Source organism: Arvicola amphibius, chromosome 12 (genome assembly GCF_903992535.2).
Source record: "Arvicola amphibius chromosome 12, mArvAmp1.2, whole genome shotgun sequence".
Classification (NCBI taxonomy): domain Eukaryota; kingdom Metazoa; phylum Chordata; class Mammalia; order Rodentia; family Cricetidae; genus Arvicola; species Arvicola amphibius.
In genome coordinates, this window is record NC_052058.2 from 57203007 (window position 1) to 57220279 (window position 17273).

Sequence of the window (17273 nt, forward strand, 5' to 3'; positions counted from 1 at the left end):
GTTATTTCTCCAAAGATGATTCACAAATGGCCAACAACCACACATAGTTGGTTATTAGGACCATGCAAATCTGTTAAGTATCTGTCAAATTGTGAAATGGTGTGTCTGCCGTGGGGAACACTGACAAACTCTACAGTGTTCTACACACTGCATCCTGTCTGCAGCATACATCCAGGAGAAAACACAGAGTTAAGTGTGTATACATGTGCTAGTACACATCCAGGAGAAAACACAGAGTTAAGTGTGTGTACATGTGATAGCACACATCCAGGAGAAAACACAGAGTTAAGTGTGTGTACATGTGATAGCACACACCCAGGAGAAAACACATAGTTAAGTGTGTACACATGTGGTGTTCATAGCTGCACTCCTCACCACACCAAAAGCCAGGAGTGTCCCAAGCAATGAGCGAATGAGCAGAATGCTAAAAATGTTACATGTTTTCCTCCATAAAAAGGAATTAAATACTGATATATATTATGTTGTGGGAGAGCTTCCAAAACCCTGTGCTAAATGGAAGAAGCCACACATAAAAGATCATGTTTTTAACTGTGAAATTTCTAGAATAGGCAAATCCATAGACAGAGAACACATAGTATCAGCTCAGAGGAAGGGTGGAGCAAGAGGCCTTGAAAGTGGCTGGTCACAGGGATGGACTACTGGGAGTGATAGAATCATCTTGGAACTACAAAGAGAGTTGGTGCTGTCTAATTTATAAATATGCTAAGTGCTGTTTGACTATGGTTTAAAGAATTAGTTTTCTATGAAGCTCGCCTCATTAAAATTATAGGAAAAAAGTTGGGGGCCGCCAATATTTTTGTCTGTCTTTCCCAGCTAACCTACATTACAATACTTCTATACTATCAGATATATGGTAGTATTTTTAGCATTTAGAAATATTTCACTGTCCCATTCTAGTATCCTGCTTCCTCCTGCTCCCCATTTCTTCCTATAATGAAACATATCATTTCCTTAAAATTAAGTAAAACAATTACTCCAGACAGAACAGGTTTTGAATTTCCCCCCAAATATCTTTACTCATGAGTCAAGCACTGGGCACCATGTGTCCTCAGCACTCAGCACTCATTTTCGCTCCACAGTCACATCCCAAGCCTATATTAAGTATCGCGCAGTTTGCACATGAATGGCAAACCAGTTGCAGTGAAACATAATTCTGCGTGACGTGATACAAAAGTTGAGATAGGCACAAGGCACAGTGGTCCACACCTGTAACACCAGTACTTAAAGAAGAGGCGGGAGGGCTCTAAGTTCAAGGCCGACATAGGCTACAAAAACCCTATATCCCCCCCAAAATCAAGCAGATACAGGAATAAACCACCCTCTCTGCATTTTCCAATTGTAAAATACAAAGGTTATGTGAATGAATGCATGTGTGTGCGCACACACACGTTAGTCAAATGGAGGTCATAGGATTGTATTATGTAAAGCATTCACAGTGACTTTTAAAACACTATTAGACATATTTTATGCACAAAGTAGAATTAAGTGTAGAAAAGCTATGTTGTTGCCTTTCTATGGTACTGACAGGTGATACTCGCTCTACACTCTAAGTCACCAGCACTAAACTTCAACTTTGACAAACAGAATTTTGTATAAAGCCTGGATTGACACTTGTCATTCTTTAAGCCTTCTGGCGTGTTCTACTGAGAGATTTAAATGTTTATTACATTTACTTATTTTGTGGTGGGGATGTGGGACGTGTGCTCCCCTGTGTATGTGGAGGTCAGAGGACAGCTCTTTTGTGGTAGGGACGTGGGACGTGTGCTCCCCTGTGTATGTGGTGGTCAGAGGACAGCTCTTTTGTGGTGGGGACGTGGGACGTGTGCTCCCCTGTGTATGTAGTGGTCAGAGGACAGCTCTTTTGTGGTGGGGACGTGGGACGTGTGCTCCCCTGTGTATGTGGTGGTCAGAGGACAGCTGGCAGGAGCTAGTTCTCCACCACGTGGAGTCCAGGGATTGAACTCAGGTCATCAGACTTGGTGACAAGTGACTTTATCGACAGTCATGTTGCTGTCCCTCTATTGCAATATTTTAGATGATCGCAGGAACTAGGAATGGAAATGCATGCCTTCCTTCTGGCTGTCTGGGTAGCAATGTTCATACAGTTTAGAGGTAGAACACAGAGTCCCTTCGTTGTTCAGTTTGCTGAACAGACTACAAGGCAGCACAACACATTCAACACTGTGAGAGACGTTTATTTTGTGTTAGTGTGAAGACAATAAAAATTCACCATCAGCATTACGAAAAGACAAATCCCACTCTGTAATTTAGAGTATTGTCGAGACACAGGCTCCATGGGAAATGACATCCAAAACTCTGGTGACAGCAGCTTCCAATACAGGCTTTCCCAGACAGCTTCAGTTGTAATGGTCAGTAAAGCGGAAAGACTTGGCTTCGGACATGTTGTACAGGTTGCTCTGTAGCTGCTTGGAGCGCCGTGCTTCCAGCCGGAGCTGCCTAGCTCTCTCTTTGACAGCCTGTTGCTCAGCTATTTTTTCTATCTGTTTTCTTCTGAGCCACCTGTAGAAAGAGGCATGGTCAGATTTGGTGACTATCATATTGTAAGCTTCTCATCTATAAACATACAAAATTAACATTTTTAATAATGAAATGGGGTCAAAAGACAAAATTGCTAAAGTAGTAACTAAATATTTCAGGCTTATTTCCCAGGCTCACTCAAGAAGGAAGTTTATACTTGGGATCAAATGCCACCACCCAACAACAGTGTCTATTTTCTTGTGAATAAGTTTGCAAAGAAATATTTAGAAGACAGGTATTCTAGTGCTAATAATCATGGTTAGATTTTTGGATGATGAAATGATCGTCCTTGTCCTCAATGCACATTTACTTTTCCTTTTCTAATAAAAGGTTTAGAAAGATATAGACAGGAAGAGAAGGAAGAAATGAAGGAGGGAGGAAGGGGGAAGTATGGAGAGAGGAGAGGGAGGGAGGGAGAAGGGAGGGAGGAACTTGGTACAAGTGGAGTCAGCCTTCACTGCAGTCTTCAACCTTCCCAGAGGCTAACGCTCTGAAGTGGGGTCGGAACTCTCAGGACCACAGAGGATACAAATAACAGAAGAGAGACCGTGCTGGCTTTTCCACACTGTGAAGGCGCGGTGACATACTGTTTAAAGGCCCTCTCACGGCCCTCTGTTCCTCTCAGGAAGAACAAACACTCCTCCTGCTTCCTGAGCTCCTCTGTCTTCCTTTCTCTCATCTGCTCCTCGTGCTTTTTCTTAAGCCATAATCGGAAGGCCGCTTGCGGGTCTCGGTTCAACTGCTGAGTAGGAAAAAACACAAGATTTGCTTAATTTAGATGAACTAATATTACCTCTTAAAGCCCTAATGAAGTTCTACAAGATGGCAGGTGCCCATTCAATGTCTGCAGAACACCAACTTCAAGGTGCATTCCTAGCACCCAACTCAAATGCACTGTTTCCTCCACCAGCCCTGATCGTGCTCTGGAAGGAAGCAGCCCTGGCCCATCTCTTTTCTCTCATCCTGTCTTGGTTAGGGTTTTCATAGCTTGGAAGCGACATCATGGCCACCGCAGCTCTTATAGCAGCTCTTATAAAGAAAACACTTAATTGGGGTGGCTTACAGTTTCGAGGTTCAGTTCAGTATCATTATGGCAGGTACATGGCAGCATGCACACCTGGGGTAGCTGAGAGTCCTACATCTTGCAGGCAACAGGAAGTTGACTGACACACTGGGCAGTATCCTGAGCATAGGAAACTTCAAAGTCTGCCCCTACAGTGACACATTTCCTCCAAGAAGGCCATACCCACTTGAAGGGGCGTGGTCGATCAGTAGTCATAATTAACCAGACTAGCTTAATATAAAATATTTAGCTTTAATAAACGGAAGAAAGGAAAACTTACAAAACCAGGGTTCCAGCAATCCAGGAGCGCAGGGAACAAAAGGGGGCAGAGGCAAGCGCACCTAGATGTTTTATCTGTTTTTTTTTTGTGGCCCCAGGTGGACACACCCTAAACGGAATGTGATTGGCTGAAGTTCCCCATCAAACACTTGAACAAAACCACACCTCTTAATAGTGTCACTCCCTATGTGATTATGGGGGGCTAATCACATTCAAACTACCACACATCCTATTGGGGCAAATGGGGAGTGGAGCTTAGGAGCCTTTGGGTGGCATGCTCAGTGTCCTGAGATCCACCCCCAGCACAGCTACAAATAGTCTTACTGAGAAATCAACTAACAGAGAAAGTAACGGCTTGGTTTTCAAAGTGAATTCTTTGCCTAATGAAATACTTTTGCCCAAAGATACAATCATCTAAAATTAAGAATGGAATGGGTTGTGGGCTTTGGAGTAGTTCCTGGACATTCCATGGAGCACAGATTATTAATGTGCAATTCAACACTGTGTTAACCCTTTCCTTAAATTCTACATTCTTCAGTTTTAACAGCACTGTCAGAAGATACTTAACTGCTAGGTACATCTTCAAAACTAATTATTGGGACTGGAGAGATGACCCTGCAGTTAAGAGCACTGCCAAGCTCTTCCAGAGGACCCAGGCTCAGCTCCCAGAACCCACACGATAGCTCACAACCATCTCTATCTCCAGTTCCTGGGCATTCACTGGCCCCTTCTGGCCTTCACCAGCACTGAGCATTTGTGGCACTCAGACATACATGGAGGCAAAATACCCAAACCCATAAAGTGAAAATTAATCCTTGAAAAACTAAACTAATTATTGCTGAATGTACACACACACACACACACACACACACTCATGATTTTGCATATCTCTTTTTTCATAGTATTTATCACTTAACATTTTATTTTATATTCCAAAATTTTTAATATTTATTTTTTACTCGTGTGTGTGTGTGTGTGTGTGAATATGTGTGCAGGTGCCTGTGAATCACAGACGGCATTGGATTCCCTAGAGCAGGAGTTATGGGCTGTTGTGAGCCAACTGACCCGAGGGCAAGGAGCCCCACTCTGGGGCACTACAGCAGTAGCAAGCACTCTCAGGTGCTGAGCCACCGCCCCACCCTCTAGAGATTTTCAAATGTTAAGAACCCCGTCCTCCATGTGCTCTGGAAGGCAGAATATCCCTGTTTTGGTTGGGACTCTATTCCTGTACACGAGACAGCATGTGCCATCCAAAAAGCAAGCAGAAAAACTGCTACAGTGGATACATAGCAACTTAGCATTTCTTTGATTTTTCATCTGCTATGGTCACCTGTAGGGAACTTTCTATCCATTCCTTTACTGTTTTTTCAACTGGGACACTGAAGTTTTGCTCTAACAATATAAATACTAAAAGTATCAATATTTGTAGTAATTTTGAAACTTCTAATTAGCCTTTTATGGAATTTTTAGTAAAACAATTTTTAGGAATCCCTTTTTATTATTTCAAACTGTGTGTGTGTGTACACGTCTGTGTTTGGGTATGTGTGTCCATAGTGCTTGTAGAGACCAGAGGCATCAGACACTGTGGAGCTGAAGTCACAAGCAAATGTGTGTATGCACCGGTGTGTGTGTGTGTGTGTGTGTGTGTGTGTGTGTGTGTGTGTGTGTGCAGTGCCTGTACAGACCAGAGGCATTGGACATCGTGGAGCTGAGGTCACAAGCAAATGTAAGGCATGTGTGGGTGCAGAGAGTTGAACCTAAGTTCTCTAAAAGAGCAGCTGGTGTTCTCAGCTACTGAGTTATCTCATCAGCCCTGAGGAAAATAAACTTTGAGGAGCAATGCTAGCCAGGGAAGCAGCTCAGCTGACTGCGTATTTTCACCTCTCCCTCCTCTCCTCCAGATCCAACCCTCAGTCTCACCCCTAGCTCTGTAGCAGACCACCACCCAAGGCTTCCCCTTCTTCTCTGCCCTATCTCTAGAGGATCACACAAGATCTTCTTCACCACCCCATCCCTCTGTCTAGGTCACCAACTCACAAGGTATTGCCTGAGAACCCATCAGTCATGCAGGCCAGGGAAGCAGATGGGTTATCCTCAGACCTACAGTCTCCCTCCTCTCCTCCAGATCCAATCCCCCAGTCTTATCTCCAGCTCTGTAGCAGACCAACTTTGTTAGCCTCTCCTTCCTCTTTACCTCCATTTCTGGGGGACTAGGCAGGTCTTGGTGGCACATCCTGCTTTCCTCTCTCCTTTGCGCCCCTCAGCTCCCCCACCCCAGCACATATCCATTCCTAATGCCAACTCCCAATACCTAGAAACACATCCTTCCTACCTGAACCCCCAGGGACCACACATGGCAGAACCTCAGAAGCATTTCCTACCAGACTACCCATGGCCACCACACTCTCCTCAGAACCAGAGAGGGCAACAGAAGCCAGGAGTGAAACACCCGTCCAACCAAGACAAGACCAGATGTCAGCACTGAGCATTTCAATTTTCCCAAACCCAGATGCCTAGATAGAAGTGTGAAAACATGATCGGTGACAGCCAGGACAATATGTCTCCACTACAGCCTCGCCACCCTACTACAACAGGCCCTGAGAAATACAATATAGAAGAAGCACAAGACAAGAACTTCAACATAGCCTTTATGGATATGTTAGAGGTCCTTAAAGAAGACGTGAATAATCTATTAAATCTACAAAAACAGTGGAGTGAAATGAAAAAAACCCAAATTGAGAAAAAACTGAAAATAAAAATTTAGGAACTCTAACATGGACCTCAGGGGCAAACATCACCAACAGAATACAAAAGATGAAAGAGACAGTCTCAGGCATTGAAAACAAGATAGAAGAAACAGATACCTTAATCAAAGAAAACGTTAAATCTAAGAAACTGCAGGCATAAACCATCCTATAAATCTGTGACACTATGTAAAGACCAATTCTATGAATAATCTGGATAGAGAAAGGAGAAGAAACCTAGGTCAAAGGTACAGAAAACATTTCTAACAAAACATAAAAGTAAAAAAAATCCCTAACCTAAAGAAAGAAGTGCCTATCAAAGTACAAGAAGCATACAGAACACTAAATAGACCGGACCAGAAAAAGTCCCCATGGCATATAATAATCACTAAATGTACAGAACAAAAAATAAATATTAAAAGCTGCAAAGAAAAAAGTAATATATAAAGGCAAACATATTAAAATTATAGCTGTCTCAATGCAGACCCTAACAGCCAGAAGGTCCTGGACAGATGTGCCAAAGACTCTAAGATCAGACTACTATACCCAGCAAAACTGTCAATCATAATAGATAAGAAAGACATTCCAGCCAGGTGGTGGTGGCACACGCCTTTAATCCTTGCACTCGGGAGTCAGAGGCAGGCAGATTTCTGTGAGTTTAAGACCAGCCTGGTCTACAGAGGTAGTGCCAAAACAGACTCCAAAGCTACACAGAGAAACCCTGTCTTGAAAAACAAAACAAAAGACATTCCATAATAAAAATCAAATTTAAGCAGTATCTATTTATAAATCCAACCCTACAGAAGGTGCTAGAAAGAAAACTCCAACCTAAAGAGGTTAACTACATGCAAGCAAACTGGGAATAAATGATCCTAGACCAGCAAATAAAAAGGAGATTAAAAACTTACACTACCACCACAAAATAACTGAAATCAACAAACACTGCTCTTTGATAACTCTCAAATTCAATGTCTTGATTCCTCAGTAAATAGACTACAAAGATACTGCACATCCCTTGAATCTTAAGAGCTGAAACCGACAAATGTAATAAGCAGTATGTAATAAAATATTACAAGACTAGAAAAATATTTATAGCAGATATAATGGGTAAAGAATCAAAACCCTTAATATAAAACTCAATGAGAAAAATAAAACTGATTTTGATCCGTAATTCCGACTGACCAGCTGCATAAGTGTACATGACCTTTTCCTTCAGATCAATGAATTTACTAGAGAAATTCACAGAACTCAGGGAAGAACTTACCCTTCAGGGTTCACCGTGTTACTAAAGGATATAGGAGTGGCTAGATGTCTCAGTGGGTAATGGAGTCTGTTGCCAAGTCTAACTATCTGAGGTCTATGCCAGGCACCCACAAGGTGGAAAGAAAGAACTGGCTCGCAAAAGCTGCATTCTGACCTCTGCAAGACGGCTGTGAGCACAGCCACCCCACCCCTGCAGCACACACAAACCTTTACAAAGGAATGTGGCTGGGTGTGAGTGGGCCACATCTGTAGACTAGCACTGGGGAGATGAGGCAGAAAGAAACCAAGTTCTTCACAAGTTAAAAGATCTGCTAGGCACTCTTATTGCACAGAAGCTAGCCTGGGCTATATGGCAAGGCTGTTTAAAAAGAAACAGAATAAAACCAAAAAACAACAGAAAGAATGTAAGAAGTGGGGCTATTAGGTCAGAGATAGTGCTGCCCTTACAGAAGACCCAGGTTCAGTTACCTGGACCAGTGTGGTAATTCACAACCACCTATAATGCCAGTTCCAGGGAATTTGATGACCTCTCATGGCCTTCCTGGGTACTAGGCACACATGTGGTACACATATATTCCTGCAGATACCCTCTCTTACACACGCACAAGAATAAAGAAGGCAGAAGAATGGAGTTCACTGAAAAAGGCAAATGGGAAGGGGCTCGAAGTTCCCAGATCTGCTCCATGGAACAGCAGTGCCCAATTTACCAAACCAGGCAGCTCTTCAAACCCCTGGGGTCAGGAATCTGTTGAAGGCTTCATAGAAGGTTTATGGATTAGCCCAGGTTAGCCTCTCCCTCCCCACTTCCTATCCTTGAGGAGGAACAGGAAGTTCCAAGTCCTGATCATGACTTAGTGTTTCTAGACATCAGCTCTCCTCCAGAGTTGTTCCTTTAGAACCAGACACTCATGGCTCAGAAACCCCTCAGGGATGAGGTACTCCCTGCCAGCAACCAGAATCAAAAACCAAATACTACAACAAAACCAAATACTAGAAAAAAAGACCCACTTAGCATCCCTGCTCTTCCAGGAGCAGCACAGGATTTTAGCAGCTCTGGGCAAGAACCAAGGATGAAACCAGTATTCATATCTTTTTTTTTTTACTATATCACAAACACAAACCTGTACACTCACAAGAATGGATAGTACTAACGTCAAGACAAACTAAGAAGATAAATCACACATGATGTTAACTAAACTGTGGTAAGTAAACTGTGGAAAATATATCACTCACTAGCACAGGAAATAGAAATTGTTTTAAACTTAGGTGCCTGATTACACGTCGCAAACATTAATTATCTGAACATTCAAAAGCTTTAAATTTTACTCTGAAGGAACTTCCTTGTAGTCGTTTAATGTTCCTCATATAATGTGCAGCATTACTGAAGCACAGAGATACTGAATATTGAAAATATTGAAACCTATCTAATCCTACATGAGGAACAGGTTAGTTAAGAATGGACTAGAAGCTAGAGAGTTAAAATAAAGGCCTAGAAAGATGTCCACGATGAAGTGAACGCAACCACATAATGAACTTTTAAAAATAAAATAGGTAAAAATTAAAAATAATATATGGTATGATTTCATTCTTATTCATTTTTGTGTTTGCACGTGTATCTGTGGGTGCCCAAGGCCTGGCATCTGATCCCCTGGAGCAGGAGTTACAGGTGGCTGGAAACCACCCCCTGTGGGTGACGGGAATAAACTTGGGTGCTCTGAAAGAGTAGGCGGGGCTCTTAAAAGCTGAGCCAGTCTTGCAGCCCCTGCATTTCATTTTTTAAATTAATTTTGTGGAGCTGGAGAGATGACTCACTGGTTAAGAGCCTTGGCTGCTTTCCCAGAGGACCTGGGTTCAGCCCTCATGGCAACTCACAGCTGTCTGTAACTCCAGTTCTAGGGCATACAATGTCCTCTTCTGACGCCCTCAGGTACCGGGCACACACACGGTGCACAAACATATATGTAGACAAAACACTCAGACACATCAGTTAAACAAATTAAAAATTTGGCATTTTTTAAATTTGATTTCTGACAACTCTAAAGCGATGCTAGTCTGTAGGTTTGTAAGCAGAAATGGATGTATATTCATCCACTTTGAATGTTATGATTAAAACACCTTGAAATGTGAATTAATAACTTGTATTTTCTGGGCTAGGCAAGTTGGAATACAGTTAGAATAATCTGACTTTTGCCAGGCTTTGAGGAAACGACGGAGCCGTCCGTGCACAGGGCAACTTCTGCTGAGCTAGGCTTGGATCCCCGTGTCCTCCTCCTGACTCCCTTTGGTATCTGACGCTGGGTCTCACAGGGGACGACGTCTCTCACCCTGCTGTTCATGTCTTCGATCTGCTTTGCCCGCTGGACTCTCCGCATCTCGATGACCTGCTCTCTTTTCTTCTGCAGCCATGCTTTGAACACCATCTCGTTCTCTTTCTTCTTCTCATTCTCTTCCTCTATTTTGCGTTGTTCTTCCTGGGAGGGGGATCATGAAAAGGTGTTAGTGGAAAGTTCATGAAGCCATATGTTGAGTCAAATAGAGCCATTTGAGTTCTGAAACTAGGATTCCCCGCCTCAAAACTTTCCAAATGAAAATTTCTCTCTTTCACACATAGGGTGGGCCTCTAATTCCCTGAAGAGGAAAAATGAAGTTCTGTAAGGCAGTTAAGCCAGGCACCTATAGGGTTACATGGTGTTCCTTACAGGCCACTGAGAATGCTATGTATCGTCTGTCAGCTCTTAGGTTACTTTTGGTACCAATTAACTAAGTTACTTAAACACAAACAACAGCACATTTTAGAAGCACTATCAACTGCCTGAGCGTTTTCATTGTTAAATTAATTGTGATGAAGGTATGCAGTTGTGAAATAAAATACTTTACTCAGAAATGTGTGGGAAATACATACAGACAACAAAGAATGTGGCAGATGCCCTGTTTTAAAAACACTTTCACCAATGGTGGGAATGTAGCTAGTAGACGGAATGCTCAATTTAAAAACACTTTCACCAGCCGGGCGATGGTGGCGCACGCCTTTAATCCCAGCACTCGGGAGGCAGAGGCAGGCGGATCTCTGTGAGTTCGAGACCAGCCTGGTCTACAAGAGCTAGTTCCAGGACAGGCTCTAAAGCCACAGAGAAACCCTGTCTCGAAAAACCAAAAAAAAAAAAAAAAAACAAAAAACAAAACAAAAAAAAAAACAACACTTTCACCAATGGTGGGAATGTAGCTAGTTGACGGAATGCTCAATTTAAAAACTCTTTCACCAATGGTGGGAATGTAGCTAGTTGACGGAATGCTCCTAGCAACCTTGGTTCTATTCTCAGAGCAGCAAAATACTAAAATTAAAGCAATAACTGAGCTTAAAAAAAAACAGGAAACAGAGAAAATATGCCAAAATTTGAGTCTTCTGATAAGGATACAAGAGTTATGTTATTTTATAGGTGTTTGAATTTTTTTTATTAAAATGTTTTCCAGGTCATTGATGTTCCTAAACTAGTATTTTTGTTGCTATCAGAAGCTCACTTAGAGACTTGGTTAACTATTAAGGAAAAATGAAATTGTATCTGGATTGCTCATCTAACTGTTATAAAAAGAAGCTATCAAAACCTGAAGGAAGCTACTTACATCCATTCTGTAGATCTGTAAGGCAGTCACGGAGAGGATAAGAACAGAGTGTAGTAGGAACGGCACCAAGCGACAAGTTAGATACGAGCCAGAATCTCTGTGATCGTGCAGTGTCAGTGTGGCTGTGGCATTTGACTTCTTCCTTGCTATTCTCGTCATGTGAGATTTCAGGTGGCATTGGGAAGCATTTTATTAAGGATATCGGGCTCCACTCTCCCTTCCCCAGTAGTGGGGCATGCTAGACACTGCTCCACCATTGAGCTCCGTCCTCAGCCAAGCTCCACTCTCGGTCTAAAACTAAAATCCCCGAAATCAAGAAATTGTAGACACAGGAGATATAGGAAGTGCACACAGATAAAATAACGATAATGCAAGTTAGCCCGTTGCCTCTACTTGGTGCCTTCCTTTTGCCATGTAAGATTTGATTCTCACCTATCTCCTATAACCTGCCTTCAAGGGTCACCCTTAAAATGACAGTGTCATTTCTGAAATCTTGTCTGGCTCTAATGTAGATGTTCTACCATCTTTTTTGTTGTTTATGAGAAAGGATCAAGGTGGTGACAATGTTACACACACACACACACACACACACACATGCACACACACACACACACACACACCTGCAGACACACTTTCAACACTTATGCCAGCGATTTAACAACAGTAAAGTAAATAAGTAAATCCCTGCCTTGTGTCACTGATAAAACATAAAAAAATACACTCCTCCTTCAACACAAATGCCGACTGGCTTTCCTCCTTACCTCCCTCTTCAGCTTTTCTCTCTTCCGTTCTAGCTGCTTTTGGAGTTCTTTCTGCCGAGGCGACAGACAATACGTTGAGGTAACTGGAGAGACATTGGCAGACTGTATCCTGTGATTAGATCTCCTGCTTCTTTTATTTAGATCTGGGTTGACAGCAGAGCTTGGACGAATCTTGGGGTTGGGTGGTGGCTGAGGGACTTGAGCCAGTGGCTCTTCTGGTGAGGAGAGAGCCACAGTGTGAACCTTTGCCACAGGCTCTTCTTTCTTGACTCCACCAGCAGATGGGGTGGGAGACCTGAGCGGCAACTGGGGGTTTTCATTGTCGGTACTATTAGCACTACTAATGGGAGGCAGAAATCCCTGACTCTCGATGTCTTGTAAATTCATAAGTTCAAACTTCCCGTCTCTCTCTACCAATATCTTTCTATCGTTTTCTTCACAGCTGCCGTCAGGAACTGACAGGAGCACTTTCTCTTGTCCCAGTTCACCAGAAATGCATAGCTGAGAGAGTTTCCCAGACATATTGTTTTCGTTTTCTGAGAAAGCTTTGCAAGCGTCACTGTCTTCTAACGGCGGGACTTCTAAATCAACTAACTTGTCCTTGAACTTCAGTTTTCGCTCCCTTTTATCGTTCACTGGCTCTTGATTCTGTAGGATCTTGTTCGCCTCTATAATTTTCTCCATAATATATCTCCTTACTTCCTCGTCCTCGTCTTCCTCCAGCTCTCTCTGGTTTTCCGGTTTGAAGTCCTGGAAGGAGTTCTCACTGTCTGAGTCTGATATGGGATCCAGCGGCTGAATGCTTGGGACGGAAATAAAGTCATTTCTTCGGAGTGAGGCCTCGTCCTTTACAGGTTTATCTGGATCAGAGAGCAGTTGGCTGTGTTCTGTTTCTGATTCATCCTCTTTTAATTCCTGGTCAAGATCGTCTTCCTTCTTGCAAGCCATCTTTAAAAGAGACATGAGACTCTACTTACCAGTACAATTGAGATTCTGTTCATTTATTTGGGGGATAATTGAAATGGATTTTTTTCTGTTCATGTGGTTTATTTTATACACAGGGGAATTTAAGTGCTTGTGGCTTACACTTTACTCGTAATATTATAAGCCATACGTTTGAGCACCTCAGAAAAATACAACGAGTCCTCATTATCACGTTCTACCTCTTTAACCCTATGCGTCCCATCTGGAGCTGCTTCAGCTGTAAGACATTGCTTCCACCTCGCCTCTCAGGAGAGCTCTGCCTCCACTCCTTCTGGACACTTCTAATATGATGCATGAAATTCACCTCAGAAATGCTTCACTTTTGCCTTTTCCCCAAATATTCTGCTTTATTTATGACTTTACCATGTAACAAATCAAGATGGTGTTGAGTCTAGAAAACCCACTGCCTTCATTTCTTCAAACTCTCCCCGTTAATTCCCTCAAATCTGAATAACTATTCTTATTGCTGTCCTTCTAAAGTCACCTCATTTGATATCCAGCCATATTCTTTGTTACATTATCATTTATTGACACTAATTATATATAAATATATGTGCTGGGTGTGCGTGGATGTGCACACTCAAGAGCACACTAGCACCAGGAACAGCTGGGGAAGGTTCACGTTTCCTGACTTTCCCTTCCATATATCGGAACAATAGCACAGCATCCTGGGTAATGTACTTCTCCAAGTGTGTGTGTGTGTGTGTGTGTGTGTGTGTGTGTCTCAGATCAATCCTTTATTTTATTCCTCTATCTTCATTACTCCGAAGCACTAATTCTGTCTTAAAGTTTCAGTTATTAGCTGGAAGATTATATTTTTAAAGGATTTATTTATATTAAAAGTATAAACACATGATTTTTTCAGGCTTTCACCTTTGATGTATAAAATCATGTTAATTATTTATTTAGATTAAAATTTCATTATCACTTGAGCTTTGTTAAATGCATTTTAATTCTCATTCTCATTCACCCAAGCTTTAAGGCACAGAATTTAAATCCTCTGATGTCTCCACTTCTTATCTCCCAGACAGGGATAATGGTATTTAGTCAATACACATCAAGAAAACATTGTGAAGTTTAACTGCGATACCATTAATGGAAAACCTTCCAGGTGGCAAATCACTTTCCAAATGTGACTGTCATGCACTATTCGTGGTTTACACATACCTCTATTATGCCGCCATTACTTTTTTCCTTATCATTGATCAACCACTCCAGGTCCTTCTCAAAGTCATCCTCATATTCCCCACTTTCTTTTGAATCTACTGATTTACTTTCATCCATTTTTCCACTTGTCAATGAACAATGCTGTAAGATTTAAAAGATAAAGGTGCGTGTTTAGCCAGTTTAGAGGTGGCATGGGGACAGAGATCAGTGTCACAGGTAAGCTAATTACCACATAGAAACGTGTAACAGGAAGTGTTCCGGCTAAGTGTGTTTGTGCACACCCCTCAATGGCAACACATTTCCATGGCAGACATTTCTAACAATGCCTTCACCTCCTCCAGTTCTCCCACCCCCAAGCTGTAAGATTTCTGCGGTAGATAAGAAGATAGAGGCTTAGAAAGGGATTTTCCCCATCCCCAGCCAATCAGCAAAACTGCAGCAGCGAATGATGCAGTTTGGGCTTTGTGCTGAGGTTTAGTTCTTAGCTATTTGGATAAAGAAGGAGTCAGCTAACTGGATAATAATCATTTCTAAAATATTAATTGTACTCTTTCCATATATTTAATTTTCACATTCCTTTAAGCTAAAAATATAAAACAGGCTTTCTTGACAAACTCAAAGATAAGGCTTCAATAACTTCTCAATGAGAAGTTGAGGGCAATAACATTTTGAGGTGACTTGGATGAGCCAACATCCACTTTCAAGACAGGTTAAATTACTTAACAATCTACCTCTCTGCTATTTTAAAATAAGGGCACTATGAATAACACAGAATAAAATAAAATTGCTATAACACAAAAGGCATACAAAAATATTTTTGCATTCAAAAATATATACAAAATGCTGTTTCTCCACACTCATTATGCCTTGGTATAATCAACTTGCTTTTCACAGAAGGGGTACTTAAATTTATTAAGATGTTTAATTTATTATTAGAAGAAAATGTCTGTAGAATTAACTCCTCAATGTTTTCCCTGAGTTTTATAATAGCTCTGAACTCATAACTAACAAGCATGAAATAGTTCATACCTCTGAGCTATTAAACAAAGACTTTTATACATCATGACTTAGAAAAAAAATATTACCTATATGAAATCTAAAATGCTAAATTCAAAACCAGAATCAATATAACAAATAAAAATATATCAGACATATTAGGAGCTATTAAAGTCATACAAATGTAAGTTAAAAGAAAAAGGCATAGGGAAGATGAATGAGAATTAGATGAAGTTGCATCAAATCTGAAATGTAGTTGAATTTCTCTAACTCCAAAAGAAACACAGCCACCGGCTCTTGTGTCAACAAACAACATAAAGCAGGAGCTCTTGTTGCCAAGTCCCTTACGCTTTTCAAATGAGTCACAGGGTATTCAAACCTCCAGTTTTCTAATCATCATCACCAGGACAAGGTCCATATGACACGCACGGTACATACTGGAATACAATGATACCTTCCGTGAACCGAATGACTTAGCATTTCCTACTTTATTACTGCGAATTTCACACATTTAAAGTTTATCATCAATAAAAATCTACGAAAGTGGTTCAGGCCAGATCCACCCTCAATAGTGAACTGCAGTAGAAATGAATTCTTTGCTCTTAAGTCTGTGAAAATTCATGAGTGGGTAGGTGTCTAAAGACCTCAGTGTGCAGATAGAGATAGAGATAGAGATGATATAGATATATATGCACGTTATGCTGACAACTTTATTCCCAGATTAAAAATACTGAAAAGGGCATTAATCTGATACTTCGGGCTCAGTCTTGCCCTATATAACAAGGATTTTAAGCAATCCTTGTTGAATCACCAGGAACCCAGAAAACAGCAATGAGAAAGCTTTTTCACATAAAATAAGCATTTAGCAAAAATTATTTTTAAAAGCAGTTAAGCAAAACCTCACAATATTATGAAACCATCAGGTCCATCCTACCTGATGCATTCTGATTAAGACTGTGGTAGGATGAAATATTTTTTTAAATTGCAATCAGTTACAAGTTCTGACACCAATATTTAATAAAATTAGGTAATGATTTGAATTCGTATTGAGCATCCTAAATTGGCACCAACTAAATGGCTAGCATTCCATGTGTAGAAGCTAACATTCAGGAGTGATTTTTTTTTTTTCCATGCAAGTCACCTTTCACAATCAAGAACTTTGAGAAGGGGGTATAATGTGACAGAAGCGCAGAGCTGGCGTCTAAGCCACTCTCTGAGGGGTTCCCCTTGCGCAGGGCTGCAGCGATGCTGTGCCAGGCTGGGGAGATCCTGGGGCTTATCTTGGAAAGACAGCTTATCTCGAGAGCTTCACCTACCTCACCTCCCCGCTAACCCAGACGTTTTATCCTCTTCCTAGTCCTCCCATCAGAATCTGCGTCCTCGTTCCCTCCTCTCCCGCCAAGTGCCCTCCTGCCTGTAGAAGATGCAGCGGCTGGGGGCAGAGAGATAGCCGCAGGAGCTTACCTCTCCTTTTCTAAGTTCTGATGAGGCAAGGGTGACACCCCGGGGCTGGCTCCTGATGCAACCAGCAGCCGGCTGCCATGGCAACGGCGCGTCTCTTCGGTCTTCATCCGGGCATCCCACTACTGAGGCTCCGTAGGTTCGTGCGCAGCCGCAGAGCGCACCCCGCGAACACCCGCACCCCACGTCACGCCAGGGTTTCCCAGACCAGGAATCCACACATCATTGCGGTTTTCACGCCGCCCTAGGGCCTGGCGGAGGACTACTGCCTCGGGCGTGGATTTTCTATAACTCGACAGATTTTGAATTTGTTGCCAAAACTTATAAAAGTGCATTTCGGTTTTCATTTTCTCAAGTTAATATTTTTAAAAAATA

General features: G+C 41.9%; 1 protein-coding gene across 1 annotated transcript; it reads right to left on the bottom strand.

Moving 5' to 3' along the window:
* Positions 1 to 2378: 2378 nt before the first annotated feature.
* Ccdc181 (coiled-coil domain containing 181) lies at positions 2379 to 17007 on the bottom strand. Its single transcript, XM_038350213.1, has 6 exons — positions 16902 to 17007; positions 14442 to 14582; positions 12291 to 13238; positions 10233 to 10379; positions 3147 to 3301; positions 2379 to 2541 (listed from the first exon to the last, which is right to left on the bottom strand). Exons 2-6 carry the CDS (start codon positions 14556 to 14558, stop codon positions 2379 to 2381), a joined length of 1530 nt encoding a protein of 509 aa, XP_038206141.1. The 5' UTR covers positions 14559 to 14582; positions 16902 to 17007.
* Positions 17008 to 17273: the final 266 nt, after the last annotated feature.

Excerpts from the sequence above, each read along its gene's own strand:
- Ccdc181 (XM_038350213.1), bottom strand. The coding sequence starts at position 14,558 with ATGGATGAAAGTAAATCAGTAGATTCAAAAGAAAGTGGGGAATATGAG. Across the intron at positions 13,239-14,441 it reads GTAATGGCGGCATAATAGAG|ATGGCTTGCAAGAAGGAAGA; the intron begins GTATGTGTAAAC and ends TCTCTTTTAAAG. Across the intron at positions 2,542-3,146 it reads CGTGAGAGGGCCTTTAAACA|GTGGCTCAGAAGAAAACAGA; the intron begins GTATGTCACCGC and ends CTCTTTCTACAG.